Here is a 15,635-nt window from a genome sequence, read left to right on the forward strand (position 1 = left end):
ATGGGATAAGGCCTAGTGAACAGATTTGGGAATCCCTACAGAATCAAGAGAAGCAACAAACGAACAAGAAGTAGAGGACAAACGATCATAGGTAACATAAGAGGAAATTGGATAAATACACTAACGTTTACCTTTCCGAAGAGCAATAGGTAGATCAATGTCACTAGGCATTGGATCCGATGATGAAGAAGAAACCGGTGCCGGACTTGTCACAGGAGGATTAGGTCGTCGAGAATAGACTTGAGTAATAGGTGGTTTTGGTTGAGAAGGTGGTGGTGGTGGTATTGAAACAACACTAAGTCTGGACCGGTGACATGATACACTAGTAGATCATCATCCTCTTGTAGACACACAGGTGTAGATGGAGAGGTAAAGAAAGGAAGATGTTCATGGAATATAACATCAGCTGACACAAGATACCTGTTCAAGAGAGGAGAAAAACACCTATACCCTTTTTGGAGACGAGAGTATCCCAGGAAGACACATTTTAATGACTTGGGGTCCAATTTGGAAACCTGTGGACGAACATCACGAACAAAACAAGAACATCCAAAGATACGAGGTTCAACAGGAAACACAGATGTATTAGGAAACAAAATCTTATAAGGAATCTGATCATTTAGAATAGTGGAGGGCATGCGATTAATCAAAAAACACGCTGTAGAAACAGCATCAGCCCAAAACTGTTTAAGAACATGTGTTTGAAATAAAAGAGCCCTAGCAGTTTCAAGAAGATGTCTATTTTTCCTCTCATCCACTCCATTTTGAGATAGAGTATCAACACAAGATGATTGATAGAGTATTCCATTCTGAGCCATGTAGGTCTGAAAGGAATCAGAGAAATATTCTTTGGCATTATCACTTCGCAATGTTTGCACAGACACATCAAACTGGGTTTTTATTTCAGCACCAAAGGTTTTAAAATGTTAAAGCAACTCAGAACGAGATTTCATTAAATAAAGCCAAGTCATACGAGAAAAATCATCCACAAAGGTAACAAAATATCGAAATTCAGTCTTAGACATAATGGGACAAGGCCCCCAAACATCTGAATGTACTAACTCAAAAGCATGATTAGCCCTTTTATTAATTCGAGAAACAGACGATAGACAATGATGTTTTGCAAACTGGCAAGACTCACAATCTAAAGAAGATACATCATGAAATTGAGGACATAACTTCTTTAACAAAGGTAAAGATGGATGCCCCAACCGACAATGAGCTTCAAAAGGGGATAAAGTACTGGAACAGGCAATGGTCCGGGGTTCCTGGGTATCCAAAATGTACAGACCTCCTGATTCTCGTCCTTTACCAATAATCCTCTTCGTCATAAGATCCTGAAACAGACAATGATTAGGAAAGAATGAGATACAACAGTTAAGAGTACGAGTGAGTTTGCTAACAGATACCAAATTAAAAGAAAATTTTGGTAAACTCAATACGGATGACAAAGAAAGTATTGGTGTGGGATTGATAGTGCCAGAACCAAGGACAGAAGAAATAGAACCATCTACTAAGGTGACTGAAGAAGGAAAAGTGTGTGATTGGAAAGTGGAAAAGAGACTAGGGTTACCTGTCTTATGATCTGTTGCACCAGAATCAATGACCCACTGAGAGGAAGAAGAAAGAAGACATGTATTGGTTTTACCTGACTCAGCAAGGGCAGTGATGGACTGAGAGGAATTCTTTAATGCCTCTTGATACTGGGTAAATTTTGCATACTCATCTTCAGAAATTGTAATGGTCTGATCGGACGATGGATGAGGAGCATCACTCGTAGTTACAACATGAAATAACTGAGACCCAAAAGACTTCTAGTTTTTCTTTAGCAATTTCTGGCAAGTCCTTTTAGTGTGACCTGGTTCATGACAATAGTAGCAAACTACTCCCCCTGTGTCCTGAGTTCTAGCATTCCGACCACTATTACTACCACCTCTGCTACTATTCTGAGAACGAGACCGGCCAGTTGATCCACTATTCTGACTAACCAGTGCACTAGGTTGTCGTACAGGTGAGGTATGGGAACTAGTATCTGTACGAAGGACCCTAGTAAAGACCTCCTTTAAAGAGGTAATCTCAGGATTAGACAGAATCTGTGACTTAGCACCGTCAAATTGAGGATTAAGGCCAGCCAGAAAACTCATGATAGCCATATGTTCACATTGAGTCTGCTGAACTTTGATATCAGTACTGAAAGGTAACAAGGCATTCAATTCCTCATAAGTGCGTTTGAAATTCATGAAATAGGTCTGAAGAGACTGATCCTGTTGTTCAACCCGATAGAATGCCTTGCAAACATCAAAAATACGGGAAATATTTTCTTTACTAGAGAACAGAAAAGCCAAATATTCCATTAGTTCGTTTACAAACTCACGGTGAGAGACATGACCGACGTACTCATTCTCAATAGAATTACGGATTTGCAAAAACAATTGAGCGTCAACCCTTAGTCATTCAGTACGACTTTCATCAGTAGGAGGGTCCTTAGTTAGATGGTTGTCCTTAAAGATATTTCGTAAATACAAACGAACAATCTTACTCCAGTCTAAATAATTAGTTTCGTTTAGTTTTTGTTTAGTGATTTTAGACAGAATGGGGATAACACTAGGCATAGCCTAGTTCTTCTGTTCAACTGCCATCATAAACACAAGAAAATAGACTTTTGACAACCAGCAAAGCCAATAAAACACACTTAAACAGAATCGGCAGCAGATGCAACACCCAAACAGCAAGAAATCACAACTGGCAGCACCGAAATATCAATTGTATAAAAAAGAACAGAGAAGAAAGACTTTACTGATGGGCAAACAAACACCACAGGAGTAACACCGAGGCTGAGGCGATCGTCGGAAAAGAGACCGGTGAAGGTGGGTCCATCACACGCGCCTTCACGCTCCGGCGCGTGACGGAGGGGCAGAAACTGGTGGCGGCGCGTGTGGCTCACTCGCTGGGTTTCCGGCGATGCGACTTGGTGGGTAGGCCGATCTGGGGATTCCGCTTCCACTGGTAGGGGCTGTGAGATGCAGATGTCACTCAAAATGGATGACCTAGAGATCGCAGCTGCTGCTCACTTGGGCAGCAATGGGAAGAAAACCAGAAATTAATTTCAGACTGGAATTGGTGTCTCCAGCTCTGATACCATGTGATAGAATAAGAATTGGACGAAATTGATGTCTCTTTCAACTGAGAAAATAGTACATATATATGCAGCCTTGTAGATACTAAAATAGGAAGAAAATAAACTACCTCCTCCAAGAATAATTCCTATAATCAAGCTATTCCTAATTGGGCTAATACTCCATAATTACAGCCTATAATTACAACCTATAATCTCGTAACAAAGAAGAAGAAGAAGAAGAAAATAAGATTTGAGAATGGCAGCATACACACTTCAGCCGGCCCTATAACCTTATATAGATGTTTACAAAGTAATGTTACAAGAATGGAATAGAATGCCCCTGATTAGTGATGGGACACCTAGACATAAAAAAAGAATAAAACAAGTTTAGGCCCAATAACTAAGAACTTAAAACATAAATAAGACTAACATAAACACTAAACCAATTGAACTAACATAAGTTATTTTTTATAGCCATTCTTCTAAGGAGGAGCCTCCACTTGAGATGTTTGGTTTTCCCCTTCCCATTCCTCCCCTTGCTAAATCATGTGATGTGTCTCTTACAGTTCATGCTCCTGCCAAATCTTTCTTCTTCCCTTACTATTCCTGTACCTCCTCCAACTAGCCCTCTAGTCTTTACTTCTCCAATCATTTAGAGGTGGTACCAAAGGCATAGATGTACTTCTTCAGTTGAGCTTCCTCCTACACTCCCTCAAGGAGTGCAAAAGGCAAAGTTACAATAATGTATAACCAAGTTGGGCATGATTGAAGATGCATCTGTCCTTCAAATCTGAAATAAAATCTAAGAAAACATAGAAAAGAATGAGAGAGAAAAAGGATTATAGCATAATAGAAGAAGAAGATGGAGAAGAAGAAGAGGAAGGAGAAGAGAGTTTGATGGTTTCCTCTCTCCCCTCTCTAATCTTTTGTTAATCTTAATTAATTTGGCTAATTACAAGTCTACCCTTTAAGTGGGCAGCCAGCTAAGAAAGACCTTAAAGAAAATAAAAAAGAGGTTAACATGCCCATTAACACATAAAACACAAAAAACACTACTTAAACATAAAATAAATACCAGGGCCCATTCAGCCCAGCTCTCTACACTCCCCCTCAAGTTGAACACCTTTGGTCAAAACATCATCCAACTGCTCTTCTGAAGCAATAAATGGCAAGTAAACTTCCCCTGAAGCAACTTTCTCCCATATAAAATGTCTATCAACCTCTATGTGCTTAGTTTTGTTATGTTGAACAAGATTATGTGCAATGTTGATAGTTTCCTAGTTGTCATAGTAGAGAATCATAGTCAATACCCAACTCTCCCAAAAGTGATCTCAGCCACAATAACTCTGACACTCCATGTGCCAACTTGTACTCTACTTCAGCTGAGGATCTAGCTACTACAGATTGTTTCTTACTCCTCAATGAGACAATACTCCCTACCACCAAAGCATAGTATCTTGAGGTGGATATCCCGTCATGAATACATCTGGCCTAGTTAGCATCAGTATATGCCTCCAATTTCATATGTCCATGCTTGGCAAATAGAATACCTTTCCCTGGAGAGCCTTTCAAATAGTGCAAAACTCTTTCTGCGGCTACTAAATGTGTATCTCTAGGGGAATGCATAAACTGACTAATAACACTCACTCCATATGAAATATCTGGTCGAGTCATGCAGAGATATAACAACTTCCCGAGCAGTCTCTGGAACACTCCCCTATCAAACAACAATTCACCATCTATAGCAGAAATCTTATGGTTTGGTCCATAAGAGTGGAAGTCAATTTAGCACCAAGTTTACCAATCTCTGCAAGGAGATCAAGAACATACTTGCGTTGAGAATTGAAGATACCATCCTTAGACCTAGCAACTTCAATTCCCAAGAAATATCTGAGATCCCCCAAATCTTTGATCTCAAATTCAGTTTTAAGAAATCTTTTGACCTTAATCACTTCTTAGGTGTCATTACCCATAGCCATAATTTCATCAACATAAACAATCAGAAAAGTCACTAAAGAGTTACTTCTCTTCACAAACAAAATATGGTCAAATTGTGTTTGTGTGTAACCAAAAGAAACAAAGGCAGCTCTGAATCTCTCAAACCAGGCCCGATGAGACTATTTGAGACCATAAATGGACTTCTTCAATTTACTCACCTTCCCTTGCATATCCTTTCCATACACCCCTAGAGGTAAAAGACATATAGACCTCCTCATGTAGGTCTCCATTTAAAAAGGCATTTTTAACATCAAATTTGTGAAGGGGCCAATCAAAAATAGCAGCTAGAAACAATAAAACTTAAACTGAAGTCATTTTAGCCACAGGAGCAAAAGTCTCAAGGTAATCAATTCCATACATCTGAGTATAGTCATTAACAACCAATTGAGCCTTAAACCTCTCAATGGTGCCATCAAAATGATACTTGATAATGAATACCCATTTACAACCCATTGGTTCCTTCCCTTCAAGCAAATCCACAATATCCTAGGTATGGTTCTTATGCAAAGCATCTAGCTCTATCATCAAAGCATCCCTCCATTTAGGTTTGGACAAGGCTTCTGGTATAGATATGGGAATTACATGGGTAGAAACATAGGCAATAACAGAATAATAGGTAGGGGATATAAGGCTATAAGATAGGTGTTTAGAGAGACAATGGGTTGTACACTTCCGCTTGCCTTTGTAAAGGGAAATAGGAAGGTAAAGGTTTAAGAAGGTAGCAAATGGGTTAGGAAGGCTGACCTGTTACCTAGTAGTGATGGGAGGGACAAGAGACTATTGAAAGAGTGGAAACAACTTGCCCATGCCTGAATCTTTGTCTTTGGTACCGCCTTTAGACAATAGGGTGTGAGGGAAAAATAGGAGGTTGAGTTGGAGGAGGAGGAGGGTAAGAACATGTGAGGTAGACACAGTGGAAGGAGAGACAACAAGAGCAAAGGACTCAATAGAAGACTCATAAGGAACTGGAAGAGGAACAGATGGAGATATAGCAAATGGTTCCTCAGAATGCTCCCCCTCAGGAGAAATACCAAAGAAAGGAATAGACTCAACAAATGTGCCCTCGAAACAAAGCGGGTGCCATGAACCGAATCAAAATAACAATATCCCTTCTGTGTGGAGGCATATCCCAAGAAGACACACTTATGTGCTTTAAGCTCAAATTTATGTCTCTGATGATTATGAACATGCACATAGGAAGTGCATCCAAAGACTCGGGAGGAAGAAAAGAGAGATCCTCATCTGGAAAGAGAATGCTAAATGGGATTTTGAAACCCAAAACCCAGGAGGGCATACGGTTAATCAAATATATAGCAGTAAGGATGGCATCCACCCAAAATTTAATAGGAACATGAGATGCAAAAAGGAGGCATCTAGCAACTTTAACCACATGGCGGCAATAAGGGTTCAGAGAATGAGAGTTTCGAACCTTACTCTCTTCTCCTACACCTTAACACTATTTTATTAAGTTAAACTTGAATAATTACAAGGAGGCCCTTAGTTGGGCAAGAAATTAAAAGAACATAACATAGAAATGATGGGCCCAGAATAACGCCCATTACAGAAAGGAATATAAAAGGTAAGAAAGAATAAACAGCCTATGGGTCATTCGGCCCATCCTCTCTACACTTCCCCTCAAGCTGAGCATAGATGTCAATCATGCCAAGTTTGCCAGTATCATGCTGAAGTTTTTCCTTGGGAATGCCCTTGGTGAGAAAATCTGCTAACTGTCCTTCAGAGGTGATGAAAGGAAGACATACTTCACCCGAAGAGACTCTTTCTCGAATAAAGTGTCTATCGACTTCAATATGCTTAGTTCTATCATGTTGCACTGGGTTGTGAGCAATGTTGATGGCGGCCTGATTATCACAGTATAACATCATTGGCTTGTCATGCTCAACCCCCAGTTCCTCGATCAACGATTTTAGCCACAATAGTTCAGAAACTCCATGTGTCATGGCTCTGTATTCTGCTTCTGCTGAAGATCGAGCAACAACCAATTGTTTCTTGCTTCTCCAAGAAACAATATTACCAGCCACCAAGCTGCAATACCCAGTCATGGCTCTGTATTCTGCTTTTGCTGAAGATCGAGCAACAACCAATTGTTTCTTGCTTCTCCAAGAAACAATATTACCAGCCACCAAGCTGCAATACCCAGAAGTAGATCTTCTGTCATCAATGTTTCCAGCCCAGTCAGCATCAGTATAGGCTTCAAGTTTCATATGACCAAGCTTGGCAAACAGAATTCCCTTTCCTAGGGAGCCCTTCAAATAACACATTAGTAAATTGCCACATTGCTAGTATGGTGAAATCCTTGATACAAGACCCTCATGCTCTCCTTACCTTCTAGGTGGAGGTGACCCACACTGCTATTCACTTCATCAACATTCTTCCTACATCTATGCTTGGGAATTCTTCTCCCAATCAATCCTTATTCCATCACCCACCAAACTTATCCATACTTCTTGTCTTTGGATGTATTTGTTTTGTCCATCTCCCTCCCCATAAACGCATTAAGCTAATAGTTCAATCAGCTATGTATGCATTCATGGGATATAGTACGAAACACAAGGGATTTCTCTGTTATGATCCCAAAGTCCATAGATTGCGCAAGAAAATGTCATATTTCTTGAGAACCTTTCATTCTTTGAACACATTAGTAAATTGCCTGCACCATCCATTTTTATTCTGCGTAACTTTGGCTCTACAGATGATTCCCCTCCTTCATCTCAGCCACTTCAGATTTATTCCAGGAAGCATCCAGTTCGCCCATCATTTATGCCTCCTCCACTTCCTGCAACAGTGATTGATCACTCCTCTCCATCTATTACTACTATAAGTACATGTTCTTATCCCGAGGATTTACCTTCCTCTATTCCTTTGTGCCGGTCATTTCGTATTTCCCGTCCACTTGATCGCTATGGCTTCTTTTCTAGTCATAGCTCCTTCTCAGTTGTTTTGTCATCCACAAATATTCCTAAGTCTTACAGCCATGCCGTAGCAGTTAAGCATTGGAAAGATAATATGGATTCAGAGGTTCATGCCTTATTGGAGAATAATACTTGGGAACTTGTCTCTCCTCCCCCATATGCCTCCATCATTGGTAGCCGATGGGTTTACACCGTGAAACTCAAATCAGATGGTACTCTGGACAGATATAAGGACCGTTTGGTTGCTCAAGGCTACAAACATGAGTATGGAATTGACTATGATGAAACTTTTGCTCCTATGGCTAAAATGACAACAATTCATTTGCTCCTGGCCATTACTGTTGTTAGACAATGGACAATTCACTAGATGGATGTCAAGAATGCCTTCCTCCATGGACATTTGCAGGAGATAGTTTATATGAAACCACCTCCTGACTACTGTAACAACCCTCTATTGGTGTGTAAACTAAAGAAATCTCTATATGGTCTTAAACAAGTTCCATGAGCTTGGTTTGACCACTTCTATACAAAAGTGTTGGAGGCTGGTTTTCAGCGGAGTGCTTCAGATTACTCTCTTTTTACTCTTAAGCAAACTCAGGAGTTGACTCTTCTTTTAGTTTATGTTGATGATATTCTTATCACCAGAGATGACGTGGATGGTATTAATAACTTGAAGCTTCTACTTAGTAACTCCTTCAAAATGAAAGATCTTGGGCTAGTGACCTACTTTCTTGGGCTTAAAATTCAAAGATGTCATCAAGGTTATTTTGTCAACCAACAGAAATGTGCCTCTAATTTGGTGAGTCTTGCTCGCTTAACTGACTCCAAACAAATTGATACACCTTTGGAGCTTAACTGTAAGCTCAGTAAGGATGAGGGTGATCTTCTCCCTGATGCTACTCTATATCGGCAGCTTGTAGGTAGTCTTATTTACCTAACCATGACTAGACCAAACATTTCCTATGCAGTCCAGATCGTTATTCAGTTTGTATCTTCTCCACATCAGCCTCACTTCTCTACAATTCTCCAGATTATTCATTATGTCAAGGGCACTTTATCGCATGGATTATTTTTATCATCTTCCTCCACTCAACTCCGAGCTTATGCAGATGCCAATTGGGCAAGTCGTCCTGACAATCATTGCTCAACTACTGGCTTGTGTATATTCTTCGGTGATTCCCTGATTTCTTGGAAATGCAAGAAACAACCAACGGATTCCAAGTCATCTATTGAAGTCGAGTATAGATCCATGTCCTCAGTATGCAGTGAAATAGTCTGGTTTAAGGCACTACTTCATGACATGGATATTGATCACGCATCCACCATTCCTCTATTTACTAACAACTAGACCTGTTCATGGGTCGGGCCGGGCCGGGCTTTTACTCTTCATGAATGGAAATTTGTTAGGCCCGAGCCCGAGCCCGGCCCGACCAAAGGGCCTACAACTTGGGCCCGAGCCCGGCCGATAAAAAGCCCGAAGCCCGAGCCCGATCCCGAAGCCCGAGTTCGCGATGACTGTAAGCTGCGATTTCAACAGTGATTAGTTCACGTCTGAGAAAGAGAGAGAGAGAGAGAGAAAGAGAACTCACCGCCGCCACCGGTGCCTATATTCGCCACCTTGCCAGTGATTGTAAGCTGAGTTCACAATGTCTGAGATTTGTAAGTTGCGATTTTAACAGTGATCAGTTCGCATCTGAGAAAGAGAGAAAGAGAGAGAGAGAGAGAGAAAGAGAGAAAGAGAGAGAAAGAAAGAGAGGGAAAGTGAAAAGAGGAATGGTGAATGTTTGCCGCCTCGCCGGTTGTATGGCTACCTGAGAGTGTGAGGACTGAGGATTGAGGAGGATGTGAAGACTGAAGAGAAGAGAGGTTCAGTTGGAAAGAGGTGAAAGAGAAGAGGGGTTTGACTAGGGTTTTTTAACTTTAATCTATAGGTCGGGCCGGGCTATTTTGGCAAATCCCAAGCCTGGCTCAAATTTATTGCGGGCCAGGCTTTTTGGCCCAAGGTTAAGCTCGCGGTTTCTTTTGCGTGTTCAAGCCCGTCTGGGGGCCGGGCAGGCCCATGAACAGGTCTACTGACAACATGAGTGCAATAAAGATTGCATCCAACCCTCTATTTCATGAGCGTACTAAACATATTGAGGTGGATTGTCACTTCATTCATGACCTCCACATGGGTCACATCTCTCTCCCACATGTTTCATCTAGCCTATAGTTTGTAGATCTCTTCACCAAAGCTATGACCAAATCCTAACATAATTTTCTTGTGGACAAATTGATACTTAATACCCCAGCATCAGTTTGATGGGGAATGTAGAGAAGATAAAGGGTAGTTTTGTAATTCTACTGTATTTTTTTTATTCTTCTTTCTTGTACTATAATAGGCGTGTACATTAGTGTACAGTTCTTTTATTTCTTTGTAAGGACAATCTTGTCCATTCACTTAAGTTTAATATAAATACCTTTCTTTTGGGTTGGTTCGATCAGATTGATCAACCCTAACAGATCTGAACTTGTGTTTGTCTTCTTGCTCTTTCAACTTCTCACGAACTGACAATAACATCAACATAAAATAAAATAATACAATGATCGCATCTGATAAAATCCAGTTAAAATGCAATACTTGTGCATGTAGATGCATAGGTTCACACACAAATGCATATATCATCCAAGCAAGCATACATACACAAGTGGTTCAATGGTTGTACTCATAATATTTAAGTGGTTGTACATATATATGCATGTTACCTCTTTTTTATATGTATGGGGGAAAGGTAGAATAACAATGTAAGTTAGGCTTCTTGTCTTTGTATCGCCACCCTTTTCTGCTTTGTGGAGTAACCCTGTTGTTTTGCCATGTATTCATTCCACCTGTCATTGTCAACCATACACACCTTTTATTGGATCTATTTCCAAGTGATAATGGTTTTCCAAGTCTTCAATGTTATTCCTTTTTTGTTTAATTTAAAATTTGCCTGCAGAAAACTAGTTTATACTTCAGATTGGGCAAGTGGAAAGGATTTTTGGATTGAAGCTTGTACTACTTTCAGGCCCATAATATTCTACCACTATGGTCTTATTTTATGAAGCACCTATAAATTTTCATATTAGTGTTTCACCATTTCTTTTGTCTGTTGTTTATTTACAGTTGCCTAAAGCATTGGGAAAACTATATGGTCAATCAAAAAAATCTGGCAGGGGAGGTGTTCATGATAAGTGCATAAAGTGCGTTTTACTTGTAATGTTTTAATGGTCATATCCTCAATAATGCTATCTCTACATTTTTTTGTTTTCCCTTGGTCTTTCAAGTATTGATCATAACTCCTTGGAATTCTAGTTGTATTCTGCCACTAAAGGATGATGAAGAGAGTACTATAGTGAAGCGATTTAGCACTTCAGGTTAGCTAACATCTTTGGTTCTATTTTCTGGTTAGTCATAGGTAACACAGAAGCATGTTGCTGTTTTCATTTCACAGGATTGGATGGCAAAGTTGTGGTATGGGATTTGGAAAATCAAAAAGATATTTCTTTAAATTCCTGAAGCTGCCTCCTCACCGGGTCGAAGAGATCAATTTGAGACTATATTGAAAATTCCTTTGGCATGATATGATGCCATACCATGTTTTATGTTATTTTGTTTTAGTAGAAAAGCTTGGGGAACTCATATTAGTTAGAAGTGTACTGGAATTTTATCAGAACTTTAAATGATTAAGTTGTGAACACTTTATTTTGGTAAAGAAGCTTGTTTATCAAACAGGAATACCATGTAAATGAAATTTTGGGGTTGAATCTTCCAAATAGAGTTGGATCTCTATGGAGTATCCTGATAACTTGGGGATTTGAGATATCATGAAGATTTTTTAATGAGTGAGATATTATAGAGGTTGAGTTGTTTATTTCATCAGCAACTAGATTTGCTCCTTGAAATATATGTGTATATACTACCTTATGTGCATATACTGGAGTTCCTCCTGATAACTTGAAATATATGTGGATATACTAGGTTTTTATTCACCTTCATTCACGAGTAGATGAAAATATGATTTCATAAAAAAACTAGTTTTGTAAAGTTAGTTTCCACAATCAATTTTGCACCCAAAAACCTCCTCAAACCAAGAACAGAGTGGGTTTGGACTCTGCAAGCCAAAGTTTTTGCTTATAGAAAGCTTCTTTGCATGTTTGTGATGTGCCCATTGGGATGTTGGGGTAAAATAACTATAATCATTCTGTTGAACAACATAAAATAGCTTTTATACCATATTGAACAACATAAAATAGCTCTGATACCATGTCAACTAACATAAAATAGATAGCAAGCCAAGATGAAAATAAGAAGAAGGAATAGAGATAACACCAAGATCAACGTGGTTCAACTTGATAGCCTACATCCATGGGAGGAGAGGAAAAATATCCACTATGAGAACAAGAGATACAACTCTCTCTCTCTCTCTCTCTCCTCCTCAAAACCCTAATCTCACACAACCACTTGCTTAAATAAGCAAAAAACTGAAATATATCAGTATTACACATAAGCCTCTTTTTCTCCCATAAATGCATATAGGTCCCAACAATATTACAAATATACCCAAATACAATATATCTCTCAACACATTCTTTTATCATGGCGACAACCCAAAGTCTTTCCCTCAAACATTGACAAGAAAATATGAAAGTGCTTATAGTCTCATGGTTTTACTTCAATGGAATTTTTTTTTTCTTGTTTATGTCTACAAAATAAGAGTGTCTAGATGTCCTTGAACCTTGAATGGCATAATGTTGTCCCTCCCCCCAACCATACTGTGTCCAAATGTGCTATCTTCCTAATAAATCTCCCCAATTGTTTGTGTGGGACTCGAAAGAATGGAGAAGAGAAGGGAAGACGACGGATTTACATCTTAGATCATAATATATTCCTTGGAAATTCATTTGCTAAAGTGACAGTTGTTTTTGTTTTGAAAAACAAAACCCTTCATGTTGCCCAACACCACCTTTAACACCTGGGGTTAGACTAAAATGTGCTTCATTTTTCCTATATAGTACAGAAAACATTCCAGGAAGAATTCTCCAACTTCTCTCTTGAAACTTTACGAATAATTTCAAAATATATAGTCAAATATTACATTATACTATTAAGCTAGAACAGACCCAAGTGATGTACAAGTTGATAATAAGGATGCTCATATTCTATAAGGAAGTGATTAGATTCAGTTTTTCAGTAAAGGAAACTGAATGGCCTTCTAAAATAACTAATGGAAACTGAATTGGTTGTAGGTGATTTAAATAGCCCCATGTTTAATCTTTTATTTATCAAAAATTTCAAGAAAACACTAAATTTAGAGGAATCAAGGAAAGCTTAGGGGAGTTGTAATTTGAACAAACTCCCTTTTACACATACTAGTAAGTGTGCACATGCTTTGCACATTGGCAATGATGATAGTAAATAATATGTTTCCAACATTTTCTACAATTTTTTATATTACTATGTCTATAAAAACATTCTTATTTGTCACACTCATTTTTTATTTAATATGATGAATATACAATAATACGAAATGGGTGGTCTCCCCTTTGGCCAAATGGGAGTACTGCCATTATCGATTATAATTCTGTTATCTATTTATTTTAATAATTGTTGATTATTACAGTGATTTAATAAATATATAATTACTGATTATAATTAATAATTACTGTATAAATATTGTTAATAAATAGATATTTACTTTAATTTTACTTTAAATTAAAATTATATATACTCTTATTAATAAATATTATTAATAAATTACTGATTATTACAATAATTTAATAAATATATAATTAGTGATTATAATTAATGTTATTACAAATATTGTTAATAATTAGATATTTACTTTAAATTAAAGTTATAAATACTGTTAATAAATTTAGTAATTATTGTTATATTAAAAATAATTAAAAATGTTATTAAAAGTATTGTTATTGATTATTTAATAAAATATTATAATTACTAACTATTACTGATAAATAATTTTAATTCAATTTAATTTTGGTAATTATTAATTTAATGAATATTGTTAATAAATCCTATTCATAAATTTAATAAATACTATTATATTAAAAATAACTAAATAATATTACTAAACTATCATTACTGGTTATTTAATAAAATATTGTAATTACTTACTATTATTGATAAATGTTGTTAATAATGTTCTGACAACTGATGGTTCAACCATTCGGTTCAAATGGACGGCCTGTTCTAACAATAAAAATTACAAGCAAAAAATTACAAAACCATTTTGGCCACCGGTTTTTGGGTCGACAGTTCGATTCTTCGGTTCGAACGGATGGTCCGTTCTGGCAACAAAAATTATAGGCAAAAAAATGAGTGTGAGTGATAATCGACCGTTCAACCGTCCGATTCGAATGGACAACCCGTTCTGACAACAAAAATTAGAAGCAAAAAATTATGGAACCATTATGGCCATCGGTTTTTGAGTCAACAATTCGATCATCCGGTTCGAACGAACGGTCTATTCTAACAACAAAAAATTATAGGCAAAAAATTGAGTGTTTGAGGTCCATTAAGTAGTATCATACGCGTTATGTCATTCGAGCGCGTGGCTCATACAACCCGAAAATGGAACTGTTATGGCCATCGGTTTTTTGGTCGACGCTTTAACCGTTGGTTAGAACAGACGACCCATTTTGACAACAAAAAATTACAAGCAAAAAATTATGGTACCGTCCTGTCTACCAATTTTCAAGTCGACCGTTCGATTCGAACAGACGACCCATTCTGACAACAAAAATTACAGGCAAAACATTGAGTGTGTGAGGTCCATTAAGCAGTATTATACATGTTATGTCATTCGAGCTTGTAACTCATACGGCCCGAAAATGGAACCATTCTAGCCACCAGTTTTTGGGTCGATGGTTCGATCGTCCGGTTCGAACGAACAACCTGTTCTGACAACAAAAAATAAAAAAGAAAGGCCAAAAACCATTGAACGGGTCAATGGTTTGACAGTTTGACCACTTGGGTCAATGGGTCATTGGCCGATTCAACGGTTTTTTGCCAAGGACCGGGACAGGGGTAAAACGGAACCGATTTCCTAGATGGTTCCCAATTAAAAAATTATAAAAAAATGGACAACCCATTATGATAACAAAAATTACATGCAAAAAATTGAGTGTGTGAGGTCCATTAAGCAATACCATACATATTATGTCATTCAAGCATGTGACTCATATGACCTGAAAATGAAACCATTCTAGCCACTGGTTTTTTGGTCAATGGTTTGATTGTTCGGTTCAAACTGATGGTTCTAACAATAAAAATTAAAAAAATAAAAAAATGACCAAAAACCATTGAACAAGTCAATGGGTCGATGGTTCGACCACCCGGGTCAATGGGTCGTTAACCAATTCAATGGTTTTTGGCCAGGGACCGAGATTAGGATAAAATGAAACTGGTTGCCTAGATGGTTCCATTTAAAAACATAAAAATATGGCTAAAAACCATTGAACGGGTTAACGGTTCGACCACTCAAGTTAATGGTCGTTGACCGATTCAACGGTTTTTGGACAGGGACTAGGATTGGGGTAAAATTGAA

The 15,635-nt window shown here is 38.1% G+C and overlaps 1 protein-coding gene across 4 annotated transcripts in view; it reads left to right on the plus strand.

Annotated features, from left to right (window-relative positions):
* LOC104608427 (actin-related protein 2/3 complex subunit 1B-like) overlaps positions 1–11,916 on the plus strand; it is a 56,684-nt gene extending 44,768 nt beyond the window's left edge. For 3 of the 4 annotated variants that reach the window (XM_088890894.1, XM_019199601.2, XM_088890895.1), the window contains 3 exons: positions 11,192–11,268; positions 11,381–11,442; positions 11,520–11,916. In XM_088890894.1, the coding sequence (XP_088747020.1) occupies positions 11,192–11,268; positions 11,381–11,442; positions 11,520–11,584 (204 nt within the window). In that variant the 3' untranslated portion in view covers positions 11,585–11,916. Of the gene's footprint in view, positions 1–11,191; positions 11,269–11,380; positions 11,443–11,477 lie in introns of all 4 variants that reach the window. The other variant, XM_088890896.1, reaches the window with a different exon arrangement.
* The last annotated feature ends 3,719 nt before the right edge of the window (positions 11,917–15,635 follow it).

Source organism: Nelumbo nucifera, chromosome 6 (genome assembly GCF_055504915.1).
Source record: "Nelumbo nucifera cultivar China Antique chromosome 6, China Antique-T2T, whole genome shotgun sequence".
Lineage (NCBI taxonomy): Eukaryota > Viridiplantae > Streptophyta > Magnoliopsida > Proteales > Nelumbonaceae > Nelumbo > Nelumbo nucifera.